This window comes from Caloenas nicobarica, chromosome 5 (genome assembly GCF_036013445.1).
Source record: "Caloenas nicobarica isolate bCalNic1 chromosome 5, bCalNic1.hap1, whole genome shotgun sequence".
NCBI lineage: Eukaryota > Metazoa > Chordata > Aves > Columbiformes > Columbidae > Caloenas > Caloenas nicobarica.
Genome location: NC_088249.1, coordinates 27,901,350 through 27,925,872, shown reverse-complemented (window position 1 = coordinate 27,925,872; position 24,523 = coordinate 27,901,350). Strand labels below are relative to the sequence as shown.

The window sequence follows — 24,523 nt, the reverse complement described above, 5'->3', positions numbered from 1 at the left end:
CTGAAAACTAAAATGCATAGGGACATACCTCCAGCACAGAAATTACCACTCTGTGGCAGTTCATGCTCTGAGTTGAGTGCATAACTGCTGACAGGAGACTCTTCTTGGCATTTTGGGAAACACATGAGCCCAATAATTTGTGTGACCAGTGCTGATATCTGTAAATGAAACCAAGAGGAAGCTTTTCCTTCTGCAATCAATGTGGGTTTCATTTTTATCCCACTGTATCCAAACTGCTGAAAATATAACAATATAATGTCCTTTTCATATGGCCTGTAAGCCTTTGTGTTATGCACCTAAAATCCACATAGTAACATAAAATTTACTGAATCATTTTTTGTTATCTATCTGCATATAAAATTCCATTTTGGGACAAGCTGAGAACCAGCATGAAAAATTTCAGCTGAAAGGTTATTTCTTAAAGAAGGTTGTAACAAACTGAAAGTAGAAAGAATTTCCATCAACTTGTTACATTTATGAAGTGCTACTGAAAAATGATGATGCAGGCAGTGGGATTTTTTTTAAAATGCTAAATACAAAATTAATTTCTTTGTGGAGACTAAGCACTATAACCCTTACATAGGTTTTATTTTATTTATTTATTTATTTATTTATTTATTACTAATGGAGTCAAAGGTGGAATGGAAGAAAGGGGACAATATGGATTTTTTTTGTGAGTTTCTTAGGTTTCTGGGGCTCATTAATGTATTTCATACTATCTGAAGAGGTTATTTTGGGGGCATGACCATTATTTAGTTTGAATCTGCGAGATGCACTTTGTTTTTAAACTTTTTTACAACTAATAAACACAGAAAGTGTGTAGTTAGTGTTGAAGAGAGAGTTGTAGAGTAACATATTGTTTCATGAGGCTTTTTTACTAACCTGTAAACTATAATGGTAGTGGTATGCTGATGGAAACACATGGCATTCTTAAAGGTTTGGGAAGGGTTCCCTTTTGCTAATAAGATTATGCAGTAATTGGCAAGACTTATGTGTTCCTTAGGAAATAAGGACATTAAAGTATAGCCTAATTCCCCTAAAAAACAGGTAGGAGGGAGAAAGTCAGCCTTGCAAAATGCATGTTCATACTGATTTATGAAAGAATACTGGGGGTTTGTGGTAGTATGTTGTTTTTCTGTTTCTGGTTTGTTTCGTTTAAGTCGTTGTTCTAAGTCCAAACCTGTGCGCTTGTCTGTTTCTTAAAACTTCATACCTTGCTGTAACACTACCAGTGGTATCCGAGCCATTACTTTAGACTGTAAATAACAGGTGGCGTAAAAGTTGCACTTTTTTTTTTTTCCTCTTTGAAATGCTATTTTCTGGCCAGACATTTTTTCCCCCCAACTTCTGCCCTTCACCAGTGCTTCTGTGACAGTTACAGAGTTGCCACTTGTCCCAGAGGGTTAAATAAAAAGTAAACGTAGTCCCTCTGCAAGGGAAGTCAGTGGAGATTGTATCCTGTCCTGGAATATGTAAGCAGTATTTATATTTGTTTCATTCATGGTATGTGTCAAAAAGACACCTGCTTGTGAAAATTGTGCTGTCTTGTGCTCTACTGAAATTAATTTATGCTAAACTGCTCAGAGTTCAAACCAGTGGGCTAAAAGTGAAAGGCCTTGCAGCTCATTCATACCCTCCTGAGGCAATGGTTCAACAGCTAATGTTGCACCTTGGAGAATGGAACTTCTGCTTCTGGAAAAAGGTGCTTCAATAAATCCGTCAGTGAGCTTCTGGAGACCTGCACAGGCAGCGTGATCTTTCTAAAACTGCAAAACACAAATTTTGCACACGCTGCTTAGTTTTGAGAATTCAATGGATGTATCTACACCACCACCCAGAATGGTTGTTTCATATTTATTGGTTTTCAGATGTGCTGGAGGTATTCTTATACTAGGTAGCTTTTAGTATCAATGGTGGAGTGACCTCTATCAGTATGGGTTTTATCGCAGGCAGCAAAAAACATGCAGAGCTCTGGGCTGATGCTGGTCGTGTAACTCATTGTCCTATTGAAGTGTCTCCTTTGGATTGCAGTGCCAGTGTATCCTTCATCCCTTCTGTGCTGCTTCACAAAATGTCTTGTCAAGACTCCCATCAGTAGGGTTTGAAACTACAAACTGCATGTGTTCAACACAGACCCATCAGTGTAAGCGTAACTTTTAGATGAGGAGGAGAGAATTATGACATGATGAGGATGACAGTTATAAGAGTGGCTAGGGAGATAAAGCATGTTTTTTTCTTCAGAAAGGATCTTGGTATTATAGTAATTGAGAACACACCACCAAGAGATTATTTATATGGCAGCAGTGAAAGAGAGATGTTGGAATTCTTTTTTTCCTGGCTCTGGGAACTAAATTGGAGTGGGTAGTTACAGACAGCACAGCCAACTCTAACAAAATCCTGATTTAGGTCTCATCTGTAAAGAGCAAATATGGGATGTCTGAATACAACATTGTGCTCTTAGGCCTTCTGGCAGTAGTAAAAATTCATGGTATAGATAAACTCCATTGTGCAGACACAGCTTTTATTTAAAAAAAAAAAAAGTTTACACCTGTGCAGTTGTTTATGCCAGAGCTACACCTGGTAAAATAATGTTATGGAAAATGTCTGTAGCTTACTTAAGCATTCCAGCAAAACATTTTGCAAAAGCTCTGACATAGGTGAGGACAATAGCAGCCGTTTACTCATTCTTTAATATATTAATTCAGAACCAGATTAAAAAAACCCCTTAATCTGAAGTGTTCCTTCTTAAATTCAGTACTCACAAAAGGAATATAATCAGAAATTCAGATTCTGTTGGTTTATTTCAGAGTGATTTATTTATGTAGTAACTGCTACTTAGGTCAAAGTGTAAAGCTTGTATTTAAACTGTGATATGCTATATAACATTTAATATGGTATATACAAGACAGCATATTTGAAGAACCTGGACTAAAGCTATGTGGCTTTCAATTTGAAGTACCGCATTTAGTTCAACCAGGTAGATACGACATACAGTGACTTTACGTCTCTCTTGCCCTCTTGTTTTCCGCACTTCACATAACGGGTGCAGTTTTTCAAATATTTTTGAGATTGCCAACATTCAGGGCTATAACCATAATCTGGAAACAGTGTACCTGTGCTTTTTCTTTGGTTACCCATAGAAATACTGTAGTAAAATTGCACTTTTCATCTTATGCTAAATAAATTACTTTTTTACATATTTGGTAATATATTCTCCTGTCACATAACTCTTGTTATTGTTAATTGGAATTGCTTATGCTCATTGAGGGAGGAATACTTTTCATCCTGTTTTGAATGAAAATCTGTAATCTTGTATTTGTTTCTAAACTTCAGTCATGAGGAGAGCAGTGCAGGAAATTGCTGCTGTTCCACCAAATTAGCTTCTCAGATATCCTTTTAATTGGAGACCATAACTCAGATTCTTAGTATTTTAGGAAGCTGAACAATACAAATTGAAATACAGATACTTCCAGTAAAGGCTCAGTTCAGACAAGGCTTTTATACACAGATGAGTCTGCTAACAAATAGCATGTCATATGATAATGAGACCGTGTTTTCTTCTGCAGTTTCACATTTCCTAACTACACTGGTGTGAAATAAGTGGAGTGTTTATCTGCTCTCTCTCAAACAGACAAATCTCTGCTAGGGACGAGTGTGCCCACTATAGACAGAACATAGGTATGAAAAAAAAAAAAATTCTAAACTCTCAATCAGAAACACACCACTTCCCAATGCAATATATTACACTTGTTCAGAACATTCATTTCCGCCAAAGTGTTCTGTTTTTAATGTAAAGACTTCAATTTATGTTTAAGAACAAGCAAACTATAGTACTTTGACAGCCGTTCACACTTAATTTCTTTGCATTAAACCAACAGCATTCTTTTCCACAAACATCCATTGTTAGGACAATGCTCTCAGACGGAATTTATGAGAAATGGAATTATGTTACCAAGGAGATAGCATTTACTATAATGAAGAGTAGATCCTAGAAAATGGCCCCTTTTACAGCAGCTCAGAAGAGAGCCACAAAAGCAATTGATTGGTCTTGGCATTTAGTCTTATATCAGCTGTGTCATCCATAGCTTCAGGAGTGAGAACACTAATCTGAAGTGACATTTCTGTTCTGGCGGGCTTTTCTGCCCTGATGAAAGCAATTACTTCATTCCTAAATGATAATTTGCAGGAGTTTCAACCACTTTAATTGATAATTTTTTGTTCTGAGAAGTTCAATTGTGAAGTGATTAGCTGATTTGGTAAATAGAAATTTAAGGTGTGAAATGTACAAGTTGCTCCAAGGTAAAGTGCTGTTTATTGGGTGCTGCAAAATTGCTTGATAAAACCCGCAGCTTCTCTATTATCATGAGGCTGGCAATCACTTAGTTCAACATAGGAAGAAAAAAAGATCAAAACACTAGTGTTCTGGTTGTAGAGTCTGGATTTAAACTGGTTTATCACAGCTCACTTAATTGTTGTTGTATCAAAGTGTACATTAGTTCTAAAAGATTGTGTAGGATGGCGAGTTTGTAATCCTTAAAAACCTGCCAGCTTCCTATTATTATGTTCTAATGACTCACTTTGGAAGCAAATCCTGTTATTTAAACATTGCAACAAAGGTGCTTATTGGTGATAAAACATTCAATTTAATTATTAATTCAAGCTTACACAAACCTTTTCCTGAAAAAAAAGAAAGACACATTTATTTGAACCGCATTTACATATTGAAAACAAAATAAAAGAAACCTCCTCTGTCAAACAAAAACCCTTAAAAACATCCTCAGCTCTCCTGGATATAATAAAAAGCTTGCGTTAATATAGGTATTGTTTTTCATAAGTTGCACATTATTTTTGCAATAATTGTTAAAGCACATTTGTCAAAATGAATTTTTGCTATCTACAAGGAAAAGAGGCTTTTTAATAGAAACTAGTTCTATGATGTTTTCCTATATAGTGAAAAAATAATGGTCATTTCATGTGTTAAATGAGAAATATAAAGTAAAAATGAAGGTCAAACTGATTTAGCACATCAAACAGTCTTTGTCAGCCAAGCTTAATATATCCTGAGTTTGTGGAACAAATGAAATTTTGCTGCTATGTTACACTTTGCTTCCAAACAACCATTACAACTGGTTTTATATATTGTGTGAGCATCAGACCATCAAACAGTGCATCTTTACTGACGTGTTGCTGCAGTGATGATCTACAGCAGCAATCTGCCATTTATATAAGGGCAAAATGTGCATCTATATTTAGTTGTGAAATTGGCCTATTATACTCTTGATGTTTACAGAGGCTAACATAAATTAATGATGACAGCTATGAGCAGTGCATTAGTTAAGCAGCAGAGTTTTTACCTTGAACTTGAAGGTTCCAGCTTTAACTTCCAGCATATACTATTCAGCTTTCTTCACACATTAAGGAAAGTCTTCTGAAAACACTAATTTTTCTTGGACAGCATTAAATAACTTCAACTTGTGGACTATGCCATTGATGATAATGTCTGGTAATGGTTTCATTTACATTTTTGGCAAACTTTTGCCCCGTGAGGATGATGGTATTTATGGCGTGGCAAAAACGAACGCCTCTGGAAAGTGTTTGCTCGTTGAAAGGATCTCATCTGACTGACTTCGAACTCAGATGTCAGATATCCCTTGTCTGATGAAAAGAACAGTTTGGGGAAGCACTGTGGCTCACTAGGTTGTGTGCTGCACTTTCACTTGAAAGTCTCCTCATGCACCTCATGTCAGAGCAAGTATAGATACTGTAGTAACTATAGATTCCAGTTAACTATGACCACAGATTTGACAAGGTGTTCAAAGGTTCACGAGTTAAAATGCTGAAGTCTTTGATGAATTTTTGATGGATGAATTTTTAATACAGGTCGACCTTTTTCCTTTGAGGCTGCATGCTAGATTAATTGATAAATAGTGAGACTGAGCAATATTGGGATCTCCTAAGCAAACAAGTAGAAAAATCCATAAAAATCTGCTCTCTGACTTCTCAGATGTACTTAAAAAAGAAAGAAGGTAAAATTTAATGTGGCTTCTGATTCTCCTTCTTTACTTTTTTGGAGAGGAGGTTTTACCCTCACAAAAGTACTCTTCTCTTTTAAACAGCGTAACTATTTTTTATTAGTCTTGAAGTTCTTGTACTCTCAGTTTAGAAACAATCTGTGTGAAAAGAAAGTCTTTGAATAGGGCAGCAGAAAAAAAAAAAAAAAGCAAAGAAAGAGAAAAAACATAACATCAAAAAGTTGTCTCAAAAGAAAAAAAGTCCCAAAAGATAGCAAAAATACTGTGTAGAAATTTGAGATAAAAAATATTAACATGCTTTCAGTATCAGTTTTTCAGAACTAGTTGAGCTAATGTTAGGAAGTTGAAGAGGATTTTTTTTTGTCATTTAATTTACGTTCACATCTACAGGAACCTTAGCTCTCTTGCTTCATTCTTTTATACTCACTTGTAGCTAGAATACTGGGGGGGAAAAAAAAAAAAACCAACAACACAACAAAAAACCCACAAACCCCAAAACAACAAAAAACCCCCACCAAAACAGTTTCGTGCATATTTGTGAGCTCTCTAGAGCATAACTTTTAGAAAAACAGAACAATAACAAAAACCCTTGACAACAGGAGGCTTTAGGCTCCTGCTGCCACCAGTGTTGATGTTTGACTTGCTAGACTGGACTTTTCAACTGCAATATGTGCAATTATGTATTGTGGGTTACTCTGCTCTACTTCCTTCATCTTTCCCCCAGTCTAAATCTTTTTCTGGGGTTTGAAAATGTGCACTGCTGTTCAGATGTGTATCCACTTGGATTGAACACTCTTTTTGAGATGTCACTATTAACGAACTTTTGAAAAAAACCTCAGGCATAAGAACAATCACATAGAAGCAAAATAAATAACTATTAAAAAAAAAAAAGGTCATTTTGATATTCCTGCTTTTCCATTCTTTGAACTTCTCATTAAGTGTAATTTTCCTGTGAGATCAGTGACATGAAAACTGATTATTCTAGGCCAGAGCATGGGCTATGAGTGACCACCTATAAGTGGATTTGGACATTAACTTAGTGAATTGCCCAAGCATTAAGAGTCAGCTTTTTTATGTATCCATTGTTATAAATGGGCTTAACTGCCCTCATTGTTTGCACTGGTCAGCTTGAAGCCCCAGAACAGATTTTCCTCAAGAATGTGGCTGAAGGAACAGGTAACAGATTATTTCTGTAGTAGATCAGAATGTACAAACATTCATTAGTTAAAGTGTCATTCTCATCTAATACATTGCATTGGTATCAGTACAGAGACCATGTAAATATGCTGTTAAAAAAGGAGGAGGGATCTAAAGTTGGTCTAAATTTAAAAATGTCCAAAGTATGACAATACTATGTCATGTCATATTAATGTGGAACAAGGCAAGAGCAAGATAAGAAGATATTTCTAGTGTTTCTCACATAGAATTGCAAAAACACATACCTGTGGACTCAGGAGCAGCATAATTCTATTTCCTTGTGTAATACTACAACTAAACTCAATAGCAAATAAGCATTATTTTATTCTTTATATTGGAAAACAATATACACAGGAGGACATACTTAACTGGAAGTCTTTTTCTGGGGTTTGATGGAATATGGGGTTGGATCACTTGGCTTTGCGTGTGTGTGTTTTTTTTTTTTTTTTTTTTTTTGTTACTCATTGTGTGCTCTAATGTTGCACGTCCTTTCTGTACATCTGATTTCTTTTCTGTGAAATGGTTGTAACATTCATCTGACTACAGCCTTTGGAGAGTTGGATAATGTTTATAGTGGACCTTTTGATCCTTGAATTTAAAAGACTAGACTAATATAAGAATACACACACACGGATATTGCTTCATTCTCTATAAAGCTTGTTATAAATATCATTAGATATTGTTAAGTATTATTGTTGTACTCTATCTGGTTTTGTTGCTACTAATCCATATTGTTGTAGAGGCTTAAGAAGTTTGCTAGTGGTCGATAACAGCTGAACTAACAAGTATGATATTGTTTAGTACTACTACTACTACAAAAAAGTGCTTTATTCTGGTATACTGTTGCACTTGTAAAGTTTCTTCTGAAATAAAGGAGGCTTTCAATAGAATTATCAAAAATACTACACATTCTTTGTGAGACTTTGCCATACTTTTCTGCTCGTAGTTAATGAAAATGAGCAAAAACTATGATGGCACACTGCAGACAAGCTGTCCATTGGCTGGAGCTGCTATACCCGGAGCTCAGCAGCCCGTCTGTCCCTCAAACCTTGTTTTTTGGCCATTGGTCCCAATCCAATCTCTATTTATGGCAAGTATAGTGGGGGCACCATAAACCCCCACCAGTGCCATTATGTGGGGTTGAGGAGGGGGAGACCAACATCTCTGAGAAGCCCCACCTGGGGGCAGGGGGGTTCTGCCTGCACTAGCTTTAAGGGGAACACTGTAGGTGAAATGTAAACATGAGCTGCCTTTCTAAAATGGGGCTTCTAAGCTATATTTTGAAACTGCAGATAGAAATATTTGTTTGTAATCACAACCATTCCCCTGTTTTCATTCAAAATGCAAACTCCCTGAATGAAATTATTTCACTGATTTTTACTGCCCAAACTGAGACACAGAAGCGAGATATATTGATATGCTAAAAAATCCTTGCTAATGTAGGTCAGTGCATCTGTTGATATGCTGTTACATGTTTGATTGTCATTATATGCTACAAAAATTAGGACCTGTGATTGTCCAGTCTTTAAAGTGACAGATGATGATCTGTCAGACATTGGGAGGTTGAGAGTGTGCGCACAGATATGAATGCATCTATACGCTCATGAATATAAAATATATAAAATGATGTGGAATAAAATATGAAGCAGGTTAAGCTTGCAATGACCACAAGCACAATGAAATCATGAGTGACTTATGAGTACCAATAAAACTTTTATGCAACACAATATTATCATGTCTTCTGCATCTGCTGTGTATTCAATAGAAAATTTACTTTAGAAATTTTGTATACACCATTTAAAAAATATATGGTAGTATTTAGTGTACCTTTTAATCTGTAAAAGCCAGACCCCCATTATATCAGTGTCTGGAAAGACCCTAAAAGGAAAAATAATATGTATTTTAGAAACCTACTATCTAAAATAGCATTAGTTTTCTAGCCATTAAATATCTGTTTAAAAGGTACAGCATCTCAGAATTATCAGGAGGTAGCAGCTGGAAACCTTTTTGTCTTCTTTAGTGGACTCTGTACATGGAAATTCTTTGAGAAGTATGTTCTTAAGGGAACGCATGAAGTTTCACCAGTGTATGACGACATCATCTTTTGATATCGTACAGTGATACGCTCTGATCCAATTAACTGATCTCCATCCCCTTCTCCACAGAAGGCAAAGAGGCAACAATATTTATGTCCCTTGGGTACATTTCCCATTGTGGTTTTCTTGTCAAAACTGCAGATAGCACATGTAGATCTGTGCGTCTGTTGGGAGACTTCCTTTAGCATGTGAGAACTCTTGTGCGATGCTTGCTTTCTTGTGGCTTTCTGAATATTTTTGAAATCCGCTTAGTAAACATAGGTATAATTTCCCACACTTTTGTTCCTCATATTAGAAGGAGAGCCTGTGGGCATTCCTAAGCTTTTGTAGCCTGGTACTCTAGAAAAATAATTTGTGTTACCAAGAACCACCTCTAATCCTGCTGTGATCCGACAGGACCCAAGATGAGTTTTGCTCCTGTGTCAGCACCACTGCTTTCTGTTGTGAGCTTCAAACCCCCTATTTTCTAGCATCCTCTTGGGATTATGAGTGCCAGCACTTTCCTCTGCTAAGAGCATCTGATGATGAAGCTGATGTTGGTTATCAGAATCACAGGTGCCAGATAGGATTGACAATGATGTTTAGGTCCTATCTAATGAATTCCTGCATACTACTGAGGAAATCAGTGCTTCCAAATTAAGGACACATTGTATCAGCATGACTGCAGTGTCCAATGCTATAAGTGTTTTTCCTTAGGGTTATGTAGAGTAGAAATTTGGGCTTGCATGCACATTTTGACAGACACTGTTTTAAAATTTATCTTAATGCACCAATGCCAAGAGTGCTATAAGTTAGAAACTCCTTGATTTGAGTTGCTTGGTGAAGCTTCCACAAATGACAATATATCAAATGGCTGGGAGGGAAAATGTGTTGCTGGTAATACAGTTTCTAGGGAGTTTCTTTTGTACATCTATTATATCAACTCCCCATCCCTTGTATTTTGGGATTTTTTTAATTGTACAAGTTTGAATACACATAGGCAGCTTTCAAAGGATGCTGTTTACTTACACAGGTAGCCTCCCTTTTCAGCTTAGCTGGCTTTCGTTGCAAACTGTTAGTGAACTGGCAATGCATTATATGAGCTTACATTGCAATGTATTATTCAGTTTCAGCAGTCTTCTGAACCCTATACAGGACTTGTAACTGTGGGTTCCGTTCTTGGTGTTGCTAAGGAACATACAGTCACCATTCAATTTCTAAGACTTCTTGATTTCAAAAGTTGCTGGAGTATGTAATGTTTCTGACTTGTTTTACTAGGGATCTCCAAAAAGCCCCCTTCTTACACAGAAGTATAGTTAGAGGGTTTGAAATGAAAGTGTGAACCTCTTGGTGCAGACTTCCAGAATAGATCTAGAATCTCAGCTCTTCTGGATCCCTCAAACTTGATTTGAGGACTTGAGGTCCTCAGGTTTGGCTTCTGGAGAAAAAAAGGTGTGATGACAAGTAGCAAATGCCATCCCTTATGCCATGAAAGTCAGCTTTCACTTGCAAACAATTGGGCAGAGGCACTTGCCTGCCTCTCTCTTACTTGGTGTAGGTATTTAACTTTTATAGGGCATCTTACCTCACAGACCTGTGGTGTCTAGGTTTCTGTATATACATAAAATATTTCTATCAGCTATCATTAATGCACCTTTTGAGGGATTTTACACATCTGTGATGGTATATATTTGAAATTAGACAAGATACATTTGCGATGAGCATTGTGAAATCTTATTTTCAGGTACTTTTCACCTTGAATATAACTTATAAAACTAGTTGCTAGCGCTTTATGTATAGTTCATAAAAACAAGTATGTACCTTAGTGTGGGATTCAATGGGACATTATATTTTTACCTGTGGGTAAGGACATGCCATTTCCTTCTTATCTTTATTTCTTTGCATCCCTATTCCTTATCCAGGCTGTCTTTTTAAATATAATTGCTATTAGTATAGAATCGTATAGGGAATATAATTTGTTAAACAGTCTCAGAGGAACATGATGGAGGGATTTCATTTGTGGTTTAAGGGCCCAGCTGGTGTGCCCTTTCAAGTCTGGGGCATACCTTAGGCAGAGACAGGCACAAAAGTGCAGGTGGTTAAGAATATAAAAATAAGATAACCTCTGTAGTTTAAATTACTTCCAAACTAGAAATACAGGTAAATAGTGTCAGAATCATATTATTAGATCTGTGTGCCTAGATTCTGCTGATCTACTTCATATGCAAGAGTACTTTTGTAGATCTGGCCATTATGATTTTGTTGTTGTTGTTGCTGAGAAAATCCAGGATTTCAGGAAGGGTTGTGGAAGCTTGAGAGAAGCATTTGCTGTTCCATTATACACTGGTCGAATTCTAGCTCGGTTGTAAACTGATGACTAGTTAATGGAATTGTGGCTGTTACTTCATCAAATTAATAAGTAAACAAATGAAGCAAAGGAAAGGTAGAGTCTACGAGAGACAGGAACAATTTCTTCTCACCTTATGCAGCGATTGGCAGACACCAGCCCCAGCATTAGCACCAACCTCTATCCACCAAGGCAGAGGTATGGTCAAGCTTATTGTATCCTGATTTGAGCACTCTGTTCTTAGGAAAAACAAAAACCAACCAAATAAATGCAATATCTATTCTTTGTATTATCTACACATTGAGTCTTAATCTTTTGTGAAGTGTATGGTACATTTCTCTTCCACAAACCACACAACAAAAAAGTTAATCCTTTTTCCCTTGCAAAACTGTGTTGTTATATATTGAAACCAACTGAAACTTCAGTTTCATTTGAATTTCAGGGAGAGATCAGGAGAAGACCCCAATAGTTACCTGCTGTCATCACAAAGTGCAGTCAGCAGTTATACACCAATTAAACAAATAGCCCAGGAGTAAAATCTGGGTCGCCTTTAGGTGGTGCATAAGGGTGGTAACAAGTGATGCATTGACGTAACAGTAGAAAATTAATGTTTTTGCCTTGCTGCCTCAGAGCAAAGCAGAAGGTCCTTTCTGACCAAAAAGTTGTCAGTCTGACACGTATGTGGTAGTGAATTATAATCAGAAATGTGAAGCACATGACTCTATTAACTGCTTGCTCACCCTGCTGACAAAGTTTGCTGTTCCCACAGCCAGGGTAGCTGAACAACTCATAAAAAGCAGCTTCATGAAATCCGGGACGATTTCTGTTATTAAGCCAGACTTAAACTTTTACAGCTCAGAAGCTGCTGCACAACCTGTTTGGTCATCTTGGCTGCACTGCAACCCCTGTCAGAGGTGGCACATACTTCAGCCATCTGCTTTTAACCTCCTTTTCCCAAGAGCCAGAATTTGGCACAAATTCAGACTAAATTGGGTTACAGTGGGTCAGGAGAAGCAATGGCGTCCATGCAGATAAACCTCACATGTACACGGCATTCTTGGGAATCCTTTCTTGCGACTGGCAGCAGAGAAAGGAAGGGCAGGCTAAGAAGTGGCTGAAATGAGTTAGGAGTAGTTACTTAATGTGTTTGCTATCACTGAAACTCAAATATTATCATTAGTTCTAATCACTCAAAGGCTGGACTACTATTAAATATATCCTGAAGTCTATAGATCCATACACAACAGCATTGTGGAAATGTAATTTGTACAGAAGACCAGCAGTGAAAAAGCAAATTGGTTAAATGTGATGAAGCACTGATCTTGATGAATGTCTACTTTGTTTATTTTCTTTCAGTTTACAAGCTTTGAGGAAGGAAAAGTCCCGAGATGCTGCTCGCTCTCGCCGGGGAAAGGAGAATTTTGAGTTCTATGAGTTGGCAAAGTTGTTGCCCCTGCCTGCAGCCATTACCAGCCAGCTTGACAAGGCATCCATCATCCGACTTACAATTAGCTATCTGAAAATGAGGGACTTTGCTAATCAAGGCGATCCTCCATGGAACTTGAGAATGGAAGGACCTCCACCTAATACATCAGTAAAAGGTATGGAGTAAATAAGTTGCATAGTATCAAATATGGCAGCCTTTAGTAACCTCTACACTGAAATTTTTACCATCATCCTTTCTTCTTTCCCTGCATATCAAATCCTTTAAAGGGATACAAATGTGGAAATCTGAGGTCTGCATGAGAAAGACACCATGTGAAGGTGAAATAAACCTCTTATTTATTTTATATTTAACAACAAACCAGTTGATATAACTATTACAACTTTAAGTCTTCTGGGTGATGTAGCCTAAATTGCTTAAAGTTATTTAGCAATGATTGTGGTTTTTTTAGTGTTTTATATAAGGATACCTTTGAAAGGCGAATGGCATTATTTCTGGATTTGAGGACTCTTAATTCTTTGGCTAAACCTTAAAAGCAGAATCATGTGTTTCTGAAATTTGAAGGCATCACATCCAAACTTTTAAATCTTCAGGTTAGAGACTAGGATTTTATTTATAATCTTGTAATGTATATAGAAATAATTTTTACTTCTGAGCTAGTAGGCATCTATCAACATTTCAGCAAAACCAGACCGTTTTCAATATTAAACGCCCGCTTTTCATGCTCAAACAAGCAGTTGGGCAGCAGAATCAATGTTTTAGACATGAATTGCCACAAAACTCGGGTAATAGAGGAATCAGTTATTTTAGAGGCTGTGTATGTGTTGGTCCTAAATAGTGTTTCCAATGGGTTGTGTAAGCTGGACATGATTTTACTCATGCTACTTATGTAGATGAGTATAATCTTACTGTCTGATAAATATTTTAAATTAGGGAACAGTTTGCATTAACAGACCTCAAAGCTATGAAAACCTGAGAATTTTTGTTGTCCTGGCTTTCATAGCCCAGAAAACTACTCTGTTTTATTTTAGCTACTGATCTCACATTTTGGAGGAAATATATTTTGGAAAGAGGCATATGAGATTTGAGCACTTCATTTTTTTTCCCTGCACATTATGAAACTTGAACTCTTGGTGTACACTAAACTAGATAGACCGTGTATGGAATGAGGCAAAAGAAAAAGCCACCTTTAACAGTAGAGGGAGAAAGGGGAAATAGAATCTTATTTATCCACCCAGAACTACCCAGAAAGGGTTACTGGTATTAATGGTGCAAAATTATTTTACCCGCTCTTTCACTTAAAGGAAGTAATATTAGTTGAGGAAAGTTATAATTTTCAGTGGATGTAGATAGACGTAGAGGGCAAAAACAAAAGGACTTTCAGGCTGATGATTTAGTAGCTGGACATATTTGTGTCATTTCATATATTTCATTTATATTATCTGCCACATCATATATAATTTTCATGGAGGAAAAAAAAGGTAATAATTACATCATCCAGAGCATGAGTATAACATGGTTCATCTGGCTTCTGATATAATATGCAAATGTTCCACATTTTTTCAGGATGAGAGTTTATTCTCAGGCAATTAAACAGTACTTCAAGGTGGAGGTAAAGTGGACTCTGCTGTACGATCTAAGATCTGTCTGTTAAAATAAATAGTTCCTCCCAAAATTCCTGTAGTGAATGGACATACAGTGCTTCTACAAGCTATCCTGTATTACGGAAAAACATCATCTCTGAGGATCTCTGTGTTTTCAGAGTATCCAGGGTGTGTTTTTCATTATCCTCTTGTGGAATCACGTGGAATAAGAATATATACTTGAATAATGAAGTTTCCTTTTTGTGCAAAGATTCTAATGATGAACAACAGCATATATAGTCTGGTTTAGATTAACACCGTTTCTCTCTCTGTAAAAGCTAGTTAAACATTTAATGTCTTTTCACCCTATCTGATACAATAATCTTATTCCTCCACCTATCTGGTGATATGGTTCCCATTTCTCTAGGCATAAGGGGTGTGGAAGAGTGGGGGAGGACTTTTGCCTTCTTCCCCACCCCTTTTGAGTATTAGCTTTATACTGACTAGGATTTTATTATTTATGTGTCAATATATCAAAATAATGCTTGATGAAACAGTGTTTTGTTGTGTAAGTATTCCTCATAAGCAGGTTTAACTATATATATAGTACAGGCATATTTTATTACTTCACCAGTTCTCCTTATATAGAAAAATATTAACACATTCTGATCAAACATTCATGAAATTACATCAAGATAAATTTATTTTCATTTTTTTGCTGCCCTTGAAGTTCATATGGAAAAACAAGCTCACAAAAAGAGCTTGCAGCTTCACGTGAAGTATGGTTGATAATCCTGCAATAAAACACTAGACATTATACTTTGTGTGTGCCCAAGCAATCTTCTGAATAGACTTAAAGGTATTTGGAAAATTATATGAGAAGTACATACGTTGCATAGGCAACTGCACTTTTTTTTTTCCCCCAAATGTGTTGATCTGCTTGTGTGAATAATTAAATTTCAAAGCTTAGTATTAAATTTGTCCTCCAGTACTGTACAGCAATTTAATAATTTTAATTTAGTATTTCAGAAAGGTCCTTTGCTCTATTCTGCATTTATCATAGCTTTTCTTAAAAGTCTATAAAGGCTGATGAGTTTGTTTTCTTATGCCTGTTGTGTAGCGATCACTGCAAGTCGTGCTTGCAAATGAACACTCAGGTAACTCCATATAATATTTTCAGAGTCAATTACTTCATGGAAATATCTTGAGCAATTGGAAAGTAAAGGATAGTTTTCTCCATTATTTTAGAAATATCTGTATTGTTATAATACAGATCAAATCTACAATGAACATTATGCATTATTCAAGAAATGACCAGGCATTCTCAGCAGTGTTTCAGCTAAATAACTGATGATTGTAACCTTTAAAGAAATCTCATTGTGGTGACTATTGGTAAATCATTTCTCCATTCGTAGTAATCTTTATTTAGAAGCTATCTAGAAGCCATTATATCTTTTATTAATCTTAAAAGCAATAGCCAATGATTTGACATTTGCTAAAAATGGATAAATTTTCCATCTTCTAATACAGCAGACTTCAGTCAATTTTTTTTTGCTACATTGTCTAAGGCTTTCTGTACGTAGGAAGTATTAGTTTTTGTAAACAAATACACTCACAACTTACAGCAGATGAGTTTAAAGATTACAGTTCTTAAAGACCAGGACATGATTCTCATATGTCTGAAAATAATAAAAAAAATAATTTAGAATCAGTAGGAATAAAATTGTTATTTTTTGCCAACTACATACAATATATTGTGAATAACAGTACTATTCTCTGTTTCCAAGTCTCCAAAAGTCTTCGACTCCCAGTATTTCAGCTGTATTTTCTGAGGAGAACAACTTTTTGCAATCAAAGATGAGTTTTCTGGAAGTTCTAATCTGGGAATGGAAGTATTTTTATAGCATGTATTGTGTGTTCAACCAGTAAGTAGTGCTTTACATGGCATGGCACTTGAAGTCCTCTGCATTCTGAATGCCTGACCCATATCAGGCCCGGTAGTCCTTGTCCATCATCAGACTTGTAGGAACCTTCATATTTTCGAATATCATCTTCTTCAAATGATTGAGTCCAAATTTCTTCATATTTTTAGCACAAACTGCTGCCAAAAGCATTCAAAGATCATGCAGCTTTTTGTGTTCTTTTCTGCTATGTCATAAGTGTTTTTACCAAGCCATTTTTTTTCCTTTAAGTGAAGAGGGGAAGGGAGAGGAGGAGTAAGGCACTGTGATGTTCTCTAGTGTGTTGAATGTGTTTGGCTGATGTAAAGTCATATTGTGTATTTCCTTTTTGGTCAATCTTTGGGACACTGTTACTGACTTGGGACCACCGTCACTGCAAAAAGAAAGCTCGTGACTCTCTGTCTGGAGCAGAGTTCCCAGCCTTTGCCATTTCTGTTTACTTTGAAGCAGCAATTAAACCCAGCAGTCTGTGCTTAATTTTGCAAACCCTTGTCCTGGAAATTTGCCATGCTGATATCAAAATAGCTATTAGATTTTCATTTTTTTTATTTGAAGTCAGGAGTTGATTTCTGTCTTTAGAGATACCCGTATTTGTGCAAGGCCATGAGGCTGATTTAGTGCCGAGTGACGTGGCTTATGGAAACTAGAGTATGTAAGACAACTTCGGGCATGTCTTTTCTTTGAATGAAAAAAAAGTAATTGTGGGATTGTCCACATTTTCAAGTTAGAAGTGGGTTTATTGTGAGGGGGTTTTTTTAAGGCAGATCTTTATATTTTGTGTTACAGAAGTGAGATAATCTTATCTTCTACTGTAAGAGAATAGGTGAATGAGAGATTCTAGTTAAGGAGTGAAAAGGACTTCAGTAAATAGTAGTGACCAATTGGTAGGTTGCGTGAAGAATGTCACTTTTAGTTTAGCCGTCTCTACTTTTAGCATTACATGTTTTGAAATTAGGTAGTTTTACATGTCTTTGTTCTGGAATCAATATCTATCAGTATGAAAAGAAATCAGATGCTGTAAAAAGTGTTTGTGGTGAACTGAAATTTTTCTCATCCAAACTGTTCTTGTCTGATGTAATAAATATGACTCTGACATGTTGCTTGCAATAAAGCATTCAATGTTACTTCAGTTCTGCATTTCATCATTGAAAGGGTTGTCAGGCATTGGAACAGGCTGCCTGGGGAAGTGGTTGAGTCACCATCCCTGGAAGAGTTTAAAAGATGCATATATGAGGTTCTTGGGGACATGGTTTAGTGGTGAACTTGACAGTGCTAGTTTAGTGGTTGGACTCGATGATCTTAAAGATCTTTTCCTACTAAAATGATTCTATGATTCTATGGAATTTAAAGAAAAAAGCAAAGCTTTGATAATCATCAGAAGTAAAAACATACTTAAAAACAAAATTACACCTGTTTCCTTCAAACCAGCATGTTTTTCAAAGGATACATTCTCAACATAAACCATGTATGTAAATGTAGGTTGAAAATGAACTTGATGTCTTATCATACTATGGAATTCAGGGTTGAGGAAATAAGTCCAGCACCTTAAATTCTCAGGGAAAGAAAATAAGCAGTAATGATAATTGGAAAGTGTGGTAATTGTTATCCCAAATGTCAAGTGGGATTACTTTCATTAATTTACATACCTTTTTCTACTAATTTTTGTGCTGGATATGTATGTATTTTTAGGAGATAAATAAATGGTTCTCTTCTTAATGATCTCATTGTGGAAACCCTTTAAATAACATTACCTGTTGTTAGCCTTTTTTTTTTTTTTAAACTGAGTGTTGTCTTCTGAGCAGGAGAGACAAGGCAATAGAAGCTTTTCTACCAGTCTTCTCCTCTGAATCACCACACAATTCTGTCTCAGGGAACCTTCTATAGGGGCAAAGAAATAAGAACTACTTTCTTCCTTAGTGTTTGTGGCCAAAGACATTGTTTTTCACTGTTAGACATGAAAAGGTCAATCAGATGAAAACAGTGTAATGCAGATGAATTGGCAGTATTGCTTGTTGTGAAAAGGGTCTTTGAATCTGCCTGTCTTGCTTCTCATGGAACTTCTGCTCTTGTGCTGGAGAATTCCTGATAGCCCTGCAATTTATTTCACCCTATCTTGCAGGCATTTTTCTTATGAGAATCTGATTCCTGTTTATGTGTAGGTGACTATAAACTGCTCTGTGTACCAGTATCAAACACTGATTATAAGCATAATGTCTGCCCATTGTAAACCGGTTTATGTAGCTGTAGGGGCAGTGCAGCCATAGGAGTAGGTTGTTTAGTCATCGACCTATTGCATAGGATAAAGAAAAAGACTATTAGGTGTTGTTTGAATGTAGGAAATGGGTGCTGGAAATTTCAGATAGTCAAGGGTAAAATCTAGTATGAAAGATATGGCGCCCAAAATGAGGTAGCTCTGTTTGAATCTCATTCTGATAGATAAGATGAATTGAATACTGGACTCAGAGTTGGTGGTTGCCTAGTGACAAGTGATCCTGACCTGATTGCTTTCAATCTCTGCAAATGGAGGAGGGTGCCAACCAATATACTCAGTGCTTTTGAGGCACTAATTGCCTAATGGGGAAATTTATATGTGAAATTGATTGAGACAAAAAATTTTGGTGGAAAAATTAGAATGGAAGTTGACTAGAACTCTTAAAGAAAAAATTAAGAAATGATGGTTTCCTTTGCACCTGGAAATTATAAAACTACGTCGTTTTTCAGAATGAAAGTGAAATCAGTAATTTGAAAAAATATCTATGTATGTTTATGTAGGCCTTTGGGAACAAAAGGGAAATATATAGCAATTAAGATGTCTGAGGTGCAGAAAGTTGATTAAGACAAGCAGAGACATTAAGGAAAAATCTAGCAGGGTTGGAAAAATGAAAGAAAAAATAGGTTTATGTGTATTTGAAATGGGAAGAATTTTGGCAAAGGTATAGGTTCATTAGCAGTAAGGTATAGTAAAACTTCTACTGACGCAGCAAAGGCACGAGAGCTTGATACAGGTTTCTTTAGGTGCTTACCTGCACAGAATCCGTTCTACAGGTCTTTATAGTTCAGGTTACTGTTAACAGCGGTGTTCATGGAGCGTATGCAATCGTAGTCATCAGCAATACAAAAACTTGGGGAGGAGAATTCTGCTGTCAGAGTTCATACCATGTCTTCTTGAACAAAACAGGATTTTTATAGCTGCTTGTGTGTTTTGTCATCTTGTTCATTCTTCCTTGCTTCTCTCTGACTCCTTATGCAAAAGCATTCTGCTGCTGGAATCCAAATGCTGGAGTCCCAATCATGAGGCTCCAAGGACTGCCTGCTCTGTGTTTGAGTCATACCCATACGTGATGAATGCTATCCCTATCTTTTCTGCTGGGGAAAAAAAGAAATCTTTCTTGTTTGTGTCTGAAACAAACTTTACAAGTACTTGAAAAAAAGAAAGGGTATAATTCTTAGATGTACCAAAAAAAGCAGATCTTCCCAATAGAGGGAAACCCCTGACATCTCAGTAATACCCACTGGCATTGCCTCACTGTGATTGTCACAGTTCTGTGTTTTTTCTTCAATAGGTTACCTGCCATGGTACAACCAAGGGATTTCGAAACTCTTAGGCATCATCATCCTGAATCCCAGCTTGCAGTGTTTCTCAGATATTCCAGAACTGTTGAATAAATTGTCTTTTATGTGTTCTTCAGACAAGGAATTGGTTTACTTCTGATATCAGCCTGGTACAATTTTCAGCATCATCCATTCTTTGCAGTGCTGGTGTTGTGATGTTTGCAGTTCTGAGCTGTCTTAGCACTGGATGTCCCAGCTTCAAAGCAGTTGTAGGCAAAATATTGGGAAAATACCTTCATTAAAGGGATAAAAGTAAGATTGTATATTTTTTCAACAAATATGTATAAATGGAAAGTAATTCTTATAAAACAAGCACAGCTTAATTGCAAGTCCAATTAAGTAGGATAGGCATTGTATACTGAAGTATTTGTAAGGCATTTGACTTACTACTGCATAAGAATTATGGTTTTAAAATACTGGAAGAACATTATATTGGCAGAACCAAGCTAAATGCATTAACTGTATAACTGATCTTGGAAAGCAGACTGAAGTGAAAGGTATTAGTAAGAAAGGAGTTTCTGTGGTTTTCTGCAGAAACCACTCTGGGCATGATCATCAGTGAACTGGGAGTAAACATGGCTGATTAAAAATTTGCAAATTACAATGATGTTTGGATCATAGACAATGACCTGTGCGGCTTAGTAAATCAAACCTCCTAAAATTTATTTCTCTCAGTATAATGAAATGAAAGTATATTATTCTTATTAATATTATTGTTTTATTCATTTTTATCTTTGCTGTCCTAAACTCCAGGCTGCTGGTGGCTGCTGTGTAGTTACTTTTGTTGAAGTTTGAAATGTTTTTGTTTTCTTGTGATGCAGAACAGGAACAATGGGAAAAGCATTTTGAGTTCAGCTCTCCTTTTTTTGCATGAACAAAGGCATGAAAAGAACAGACCTGATCCTTCCAGTCCTGCTAGCAGAAATGATAGAATGATTTAGTTTCTCATGGTACTTTATTTGTATCATAAAAAGTTCTATCCATCACTTCTGTGGAGACACAAAACATTTACTGCTGATAACAAATTAATACTCTTTCTAAAATGTTGTCAATCAGATGTCAGTCCCTGGTAGAGTTGTTTATTGCTAGAACTCCACCTTACAACTTAAACAATTAAATAGGAAAACAGCCAAACAGTATGTGTTTTTAAGAGCAAGGAAATAGAATAGGAGACTTTTCTCTCACTCTACCACTACAGTATTTCCATTCTATTACACTGCAGTTCATCTTCCTTTGTCTCTTCTTGTGCTGTTAGACTGACTTGGTCTTTTTCGCAATTTCATTATGTTCTTTTAATACCCTTTTTTTTTCCCTTAGCCATTCTTTTTTTTTTTTTGAGTCCTTAGCTGGCACACCCATTATGCATAATGCCTTCGTCATATACTCAGCTTCCACTGTTGACTCTCTCCTTTTTGTATTCCTGTATTTTTCTCTACATGTTTGCATTTTCAAATGCAGTCTTGGTAATGAAAACAACCTGGTGAGGAATATTAATATTTTAAAGAAACCAAAAATCATTTTAAACTTACTGCTTCATTCTTTCTTCCTTCAACATGCATGTCTTCCTGTGCACAGCAATCCTCACTGTGTCATTCAAAATCTGCTCCTGAGCTGAGAACTTACCTTCCTCATCCCAGCTTAAAAGATGATGGATGTTGTCATTATAATTCATGGCTGAGAACACTGACAGTATTGGCTGAGCAGGTTTTGGCAAGAGCATGGGCTTCAGACTTGGAGAGGTAAATATGTCAGGAGGATAATAGCATCGGCAGTTGCATTGGCTCCAACCTTGGCAATGATGGTAAAATAAGTCAGGGAGAACTTTCAGATTAAAACCAAGTTAATTTCTCATCATTATATAATGGCGTAGATTGTCATCCAGTAGAAACTGCTATGTAAAAGTCAGTGCCACAATAGTCCACTTTTCCAAAACCCTTAATAAAATGTTTCCATATGATTTTTACATTAATGTTTTACGTTGCATGGGCTAGCTCCAGGTGGTCTTTTTTAGAAGCATGAATATCTTAAATTATATGTGCCGTCTACATAACTTTTTCAAATAACGCACATGATGGTGTTAGCCAATTACAGATGTGCAATAAATCCTGTGTGCCAAAAGCGCTTGTTCTGCTTTTTGCTTTTAGTAATCAGAAACAGACACAAAATAATCACTGCTGTAATTTTTGATATGTAAAATGAAAAAAAGGCTGTTGTTATCTGTAGATTGTAATATCTGATAGAACTTTTGTTTGTCTTTTTATTTGTCCTTTTCTGAACAGACGAAAAGTGTTTTGGCTATAAAGAGTGTTTTGGACAGAGCCTCAGTAAAGCATAATATCGCAGTGCTCTGTTTTGCTAATGAAAGTGTTTGAGGAATTGGATCCTGTGGCTGGATTTAACAGTTTAAGTATAGCCACCATACCTTAGCCTCCTCAGCTGAGCAGAGAATATAAGGGCATACTTTAAGTCCTGCTGAATTTAGCAGAGCTTTGTCTATGTTTCTTCTTTTAATGTAGTTTATTGGTTTTCTGGATCATCTGAACTTCTACTTTGTATCTCCAGTTGAATGACTGTTTCTTTTAGAATTTGTTGAGTCTGTTGCAGGGATAATAAATACATCTCTATGAAGAGCTGCAGAACTAGATTAACAAACGGATAATGAATGTAGCAGAGACCTTAAAAAACAAACAGAAACACCAGACAGAGAGCCATGTCCTTCTTAGTACCTAGATGTGAGGGAATCAAGCAGGGTAAATGAATGGGCTTTTACAATATTTGTTTTACCGAGTTACTTCACTCCGTATTACAAGTCAAAAGTTATGACTCAAAGAAAATATTTCATCTGAAGTGAAAGGGAACACACAAATTTTTTTTTCAATGAAAATTGTAAAACTGTGTTTCACATCTCATATGTTTGCAGTTATATATTAATTAGTATTTTCCAAAGTGACTATCTAAATATTTAGAGTAAATAATAGCCAGAGTCCTGGAAGTGAAGTTTGAAGTATACGGATTTAATAATAATTCTTATTTTCATGTAATAGTTATATTGGATACCTGTGGTCAACAGAATGAGATTTAGATAGTGAAGGTAGACCCAGCAATTTCAAAAACCAAATTGCAGTGATTTTGTATCTGTATAATATGCAAGTATAACCACAGTCTGACCAAAGTTTGACCACAATATCAACGCAGCTTAATTTCTGCAACTGTTCTCTTTGAAGCCAGAGGAAGGAAACCAAGTTTCCACCAAATCCCTATGCTCTTGTGGTCTCCCATTTCAATCAGGGATATAAAGTAGAATACAATGAATCCATAGTAAAGACTTTCCCAGGACATTAGAGAGATCAGTAAAAACTGTTTTCATTAGCTGTCTGTAATTAAAGAACACCCTTCATAGGGAGCTTACAATATAGAGAACATGTAAGCCTCTATATCTATCCAAGATTGCAAGCAAATTAAGAATCTCCACACAGTTGGGGACTTAGGTGGTGTTTTAAAATATTGAGGTCCTTTAAGGAACATCTTTTCTGTTTATTTGCTAACTTTTAAGCCAAGGTGAATATTTTTGTTTTTAATTTCAAAGGTTTTAGTCATACTGTGATTTCTGTTTCTAAGGAAAGGCAAATCCCTAATAAACTACTTAACTCCAGTTGTGCCACAGTCCTCCTTATAAATGGAGCTGTTAGAAAATGCTTACCTTATTTTCAGTATTTGAGCATGTCACTCCCTAGAATTCTTACAGAGTTAGCCGAGTGCATCTGCACAAGCATGTATGTGTTGTTGCTTCGTGTTCTACTTGTATCATATAAAAATTGTTTTCGCTTTGCATGGGGTGATACCACATGCAAGTAAAAAATCCCATGTCTTATTTCATCATCTGGAAAGTCATTAAGTGCATATTCATAATCATAAAAGGAAATGAGATAAATATTTTTGGTCATATTTTTATGCTTATAGACAATTCTCAATCATTACCTATAGCAAGCAGAATAATATTGTCAATGTTACCTTCAGATTTTATAGAAAATCACAGTTGTGTAAAGGTTTAGGAAAAATCAGGAGCTGTGTTTTTTTGTTTGCTTTTTAAAAGTACATATGACATTTCTACAACTATTAGAGCAACTCTACATTTATATATCCCCTTTCAGATTTGAATTGCTGTGTATGCCAGCTGTTTCTCATCCTCTTGATGAAGCAGAACAGTGCTGATAATGCTAATAGAGAAATTGAGGCATATACAGATTTAGGGCTAGCTTTTCAAAAGAGCGC

The 24,523-nt window shown here is 36.2% G+C and overlaps 1 protein-coding gene across 1 annotated transcript in view; it reads left to right on the top strand.

Annotated features, from left to right (window-relative positions):
- Window positions 1–24,523, top strand: part of NPAS3 (neuronal PAS domain protein 3) — a 614,489-nt gene that overhangs the window by 170,554 nt on the left and 419,412 nt on the right. Inside the window, exon 2 of the mRNA XM_065635927.1 lies at window positions 13,008–13,252. Within this exon, the coding sequence (XP_065491999.1) occupies window positions 13,008–13,252 (245 nt within the window). The remainder of the gene's footprint in view (window positions 1–13,007; window positions 13,253–24,523) is intronic.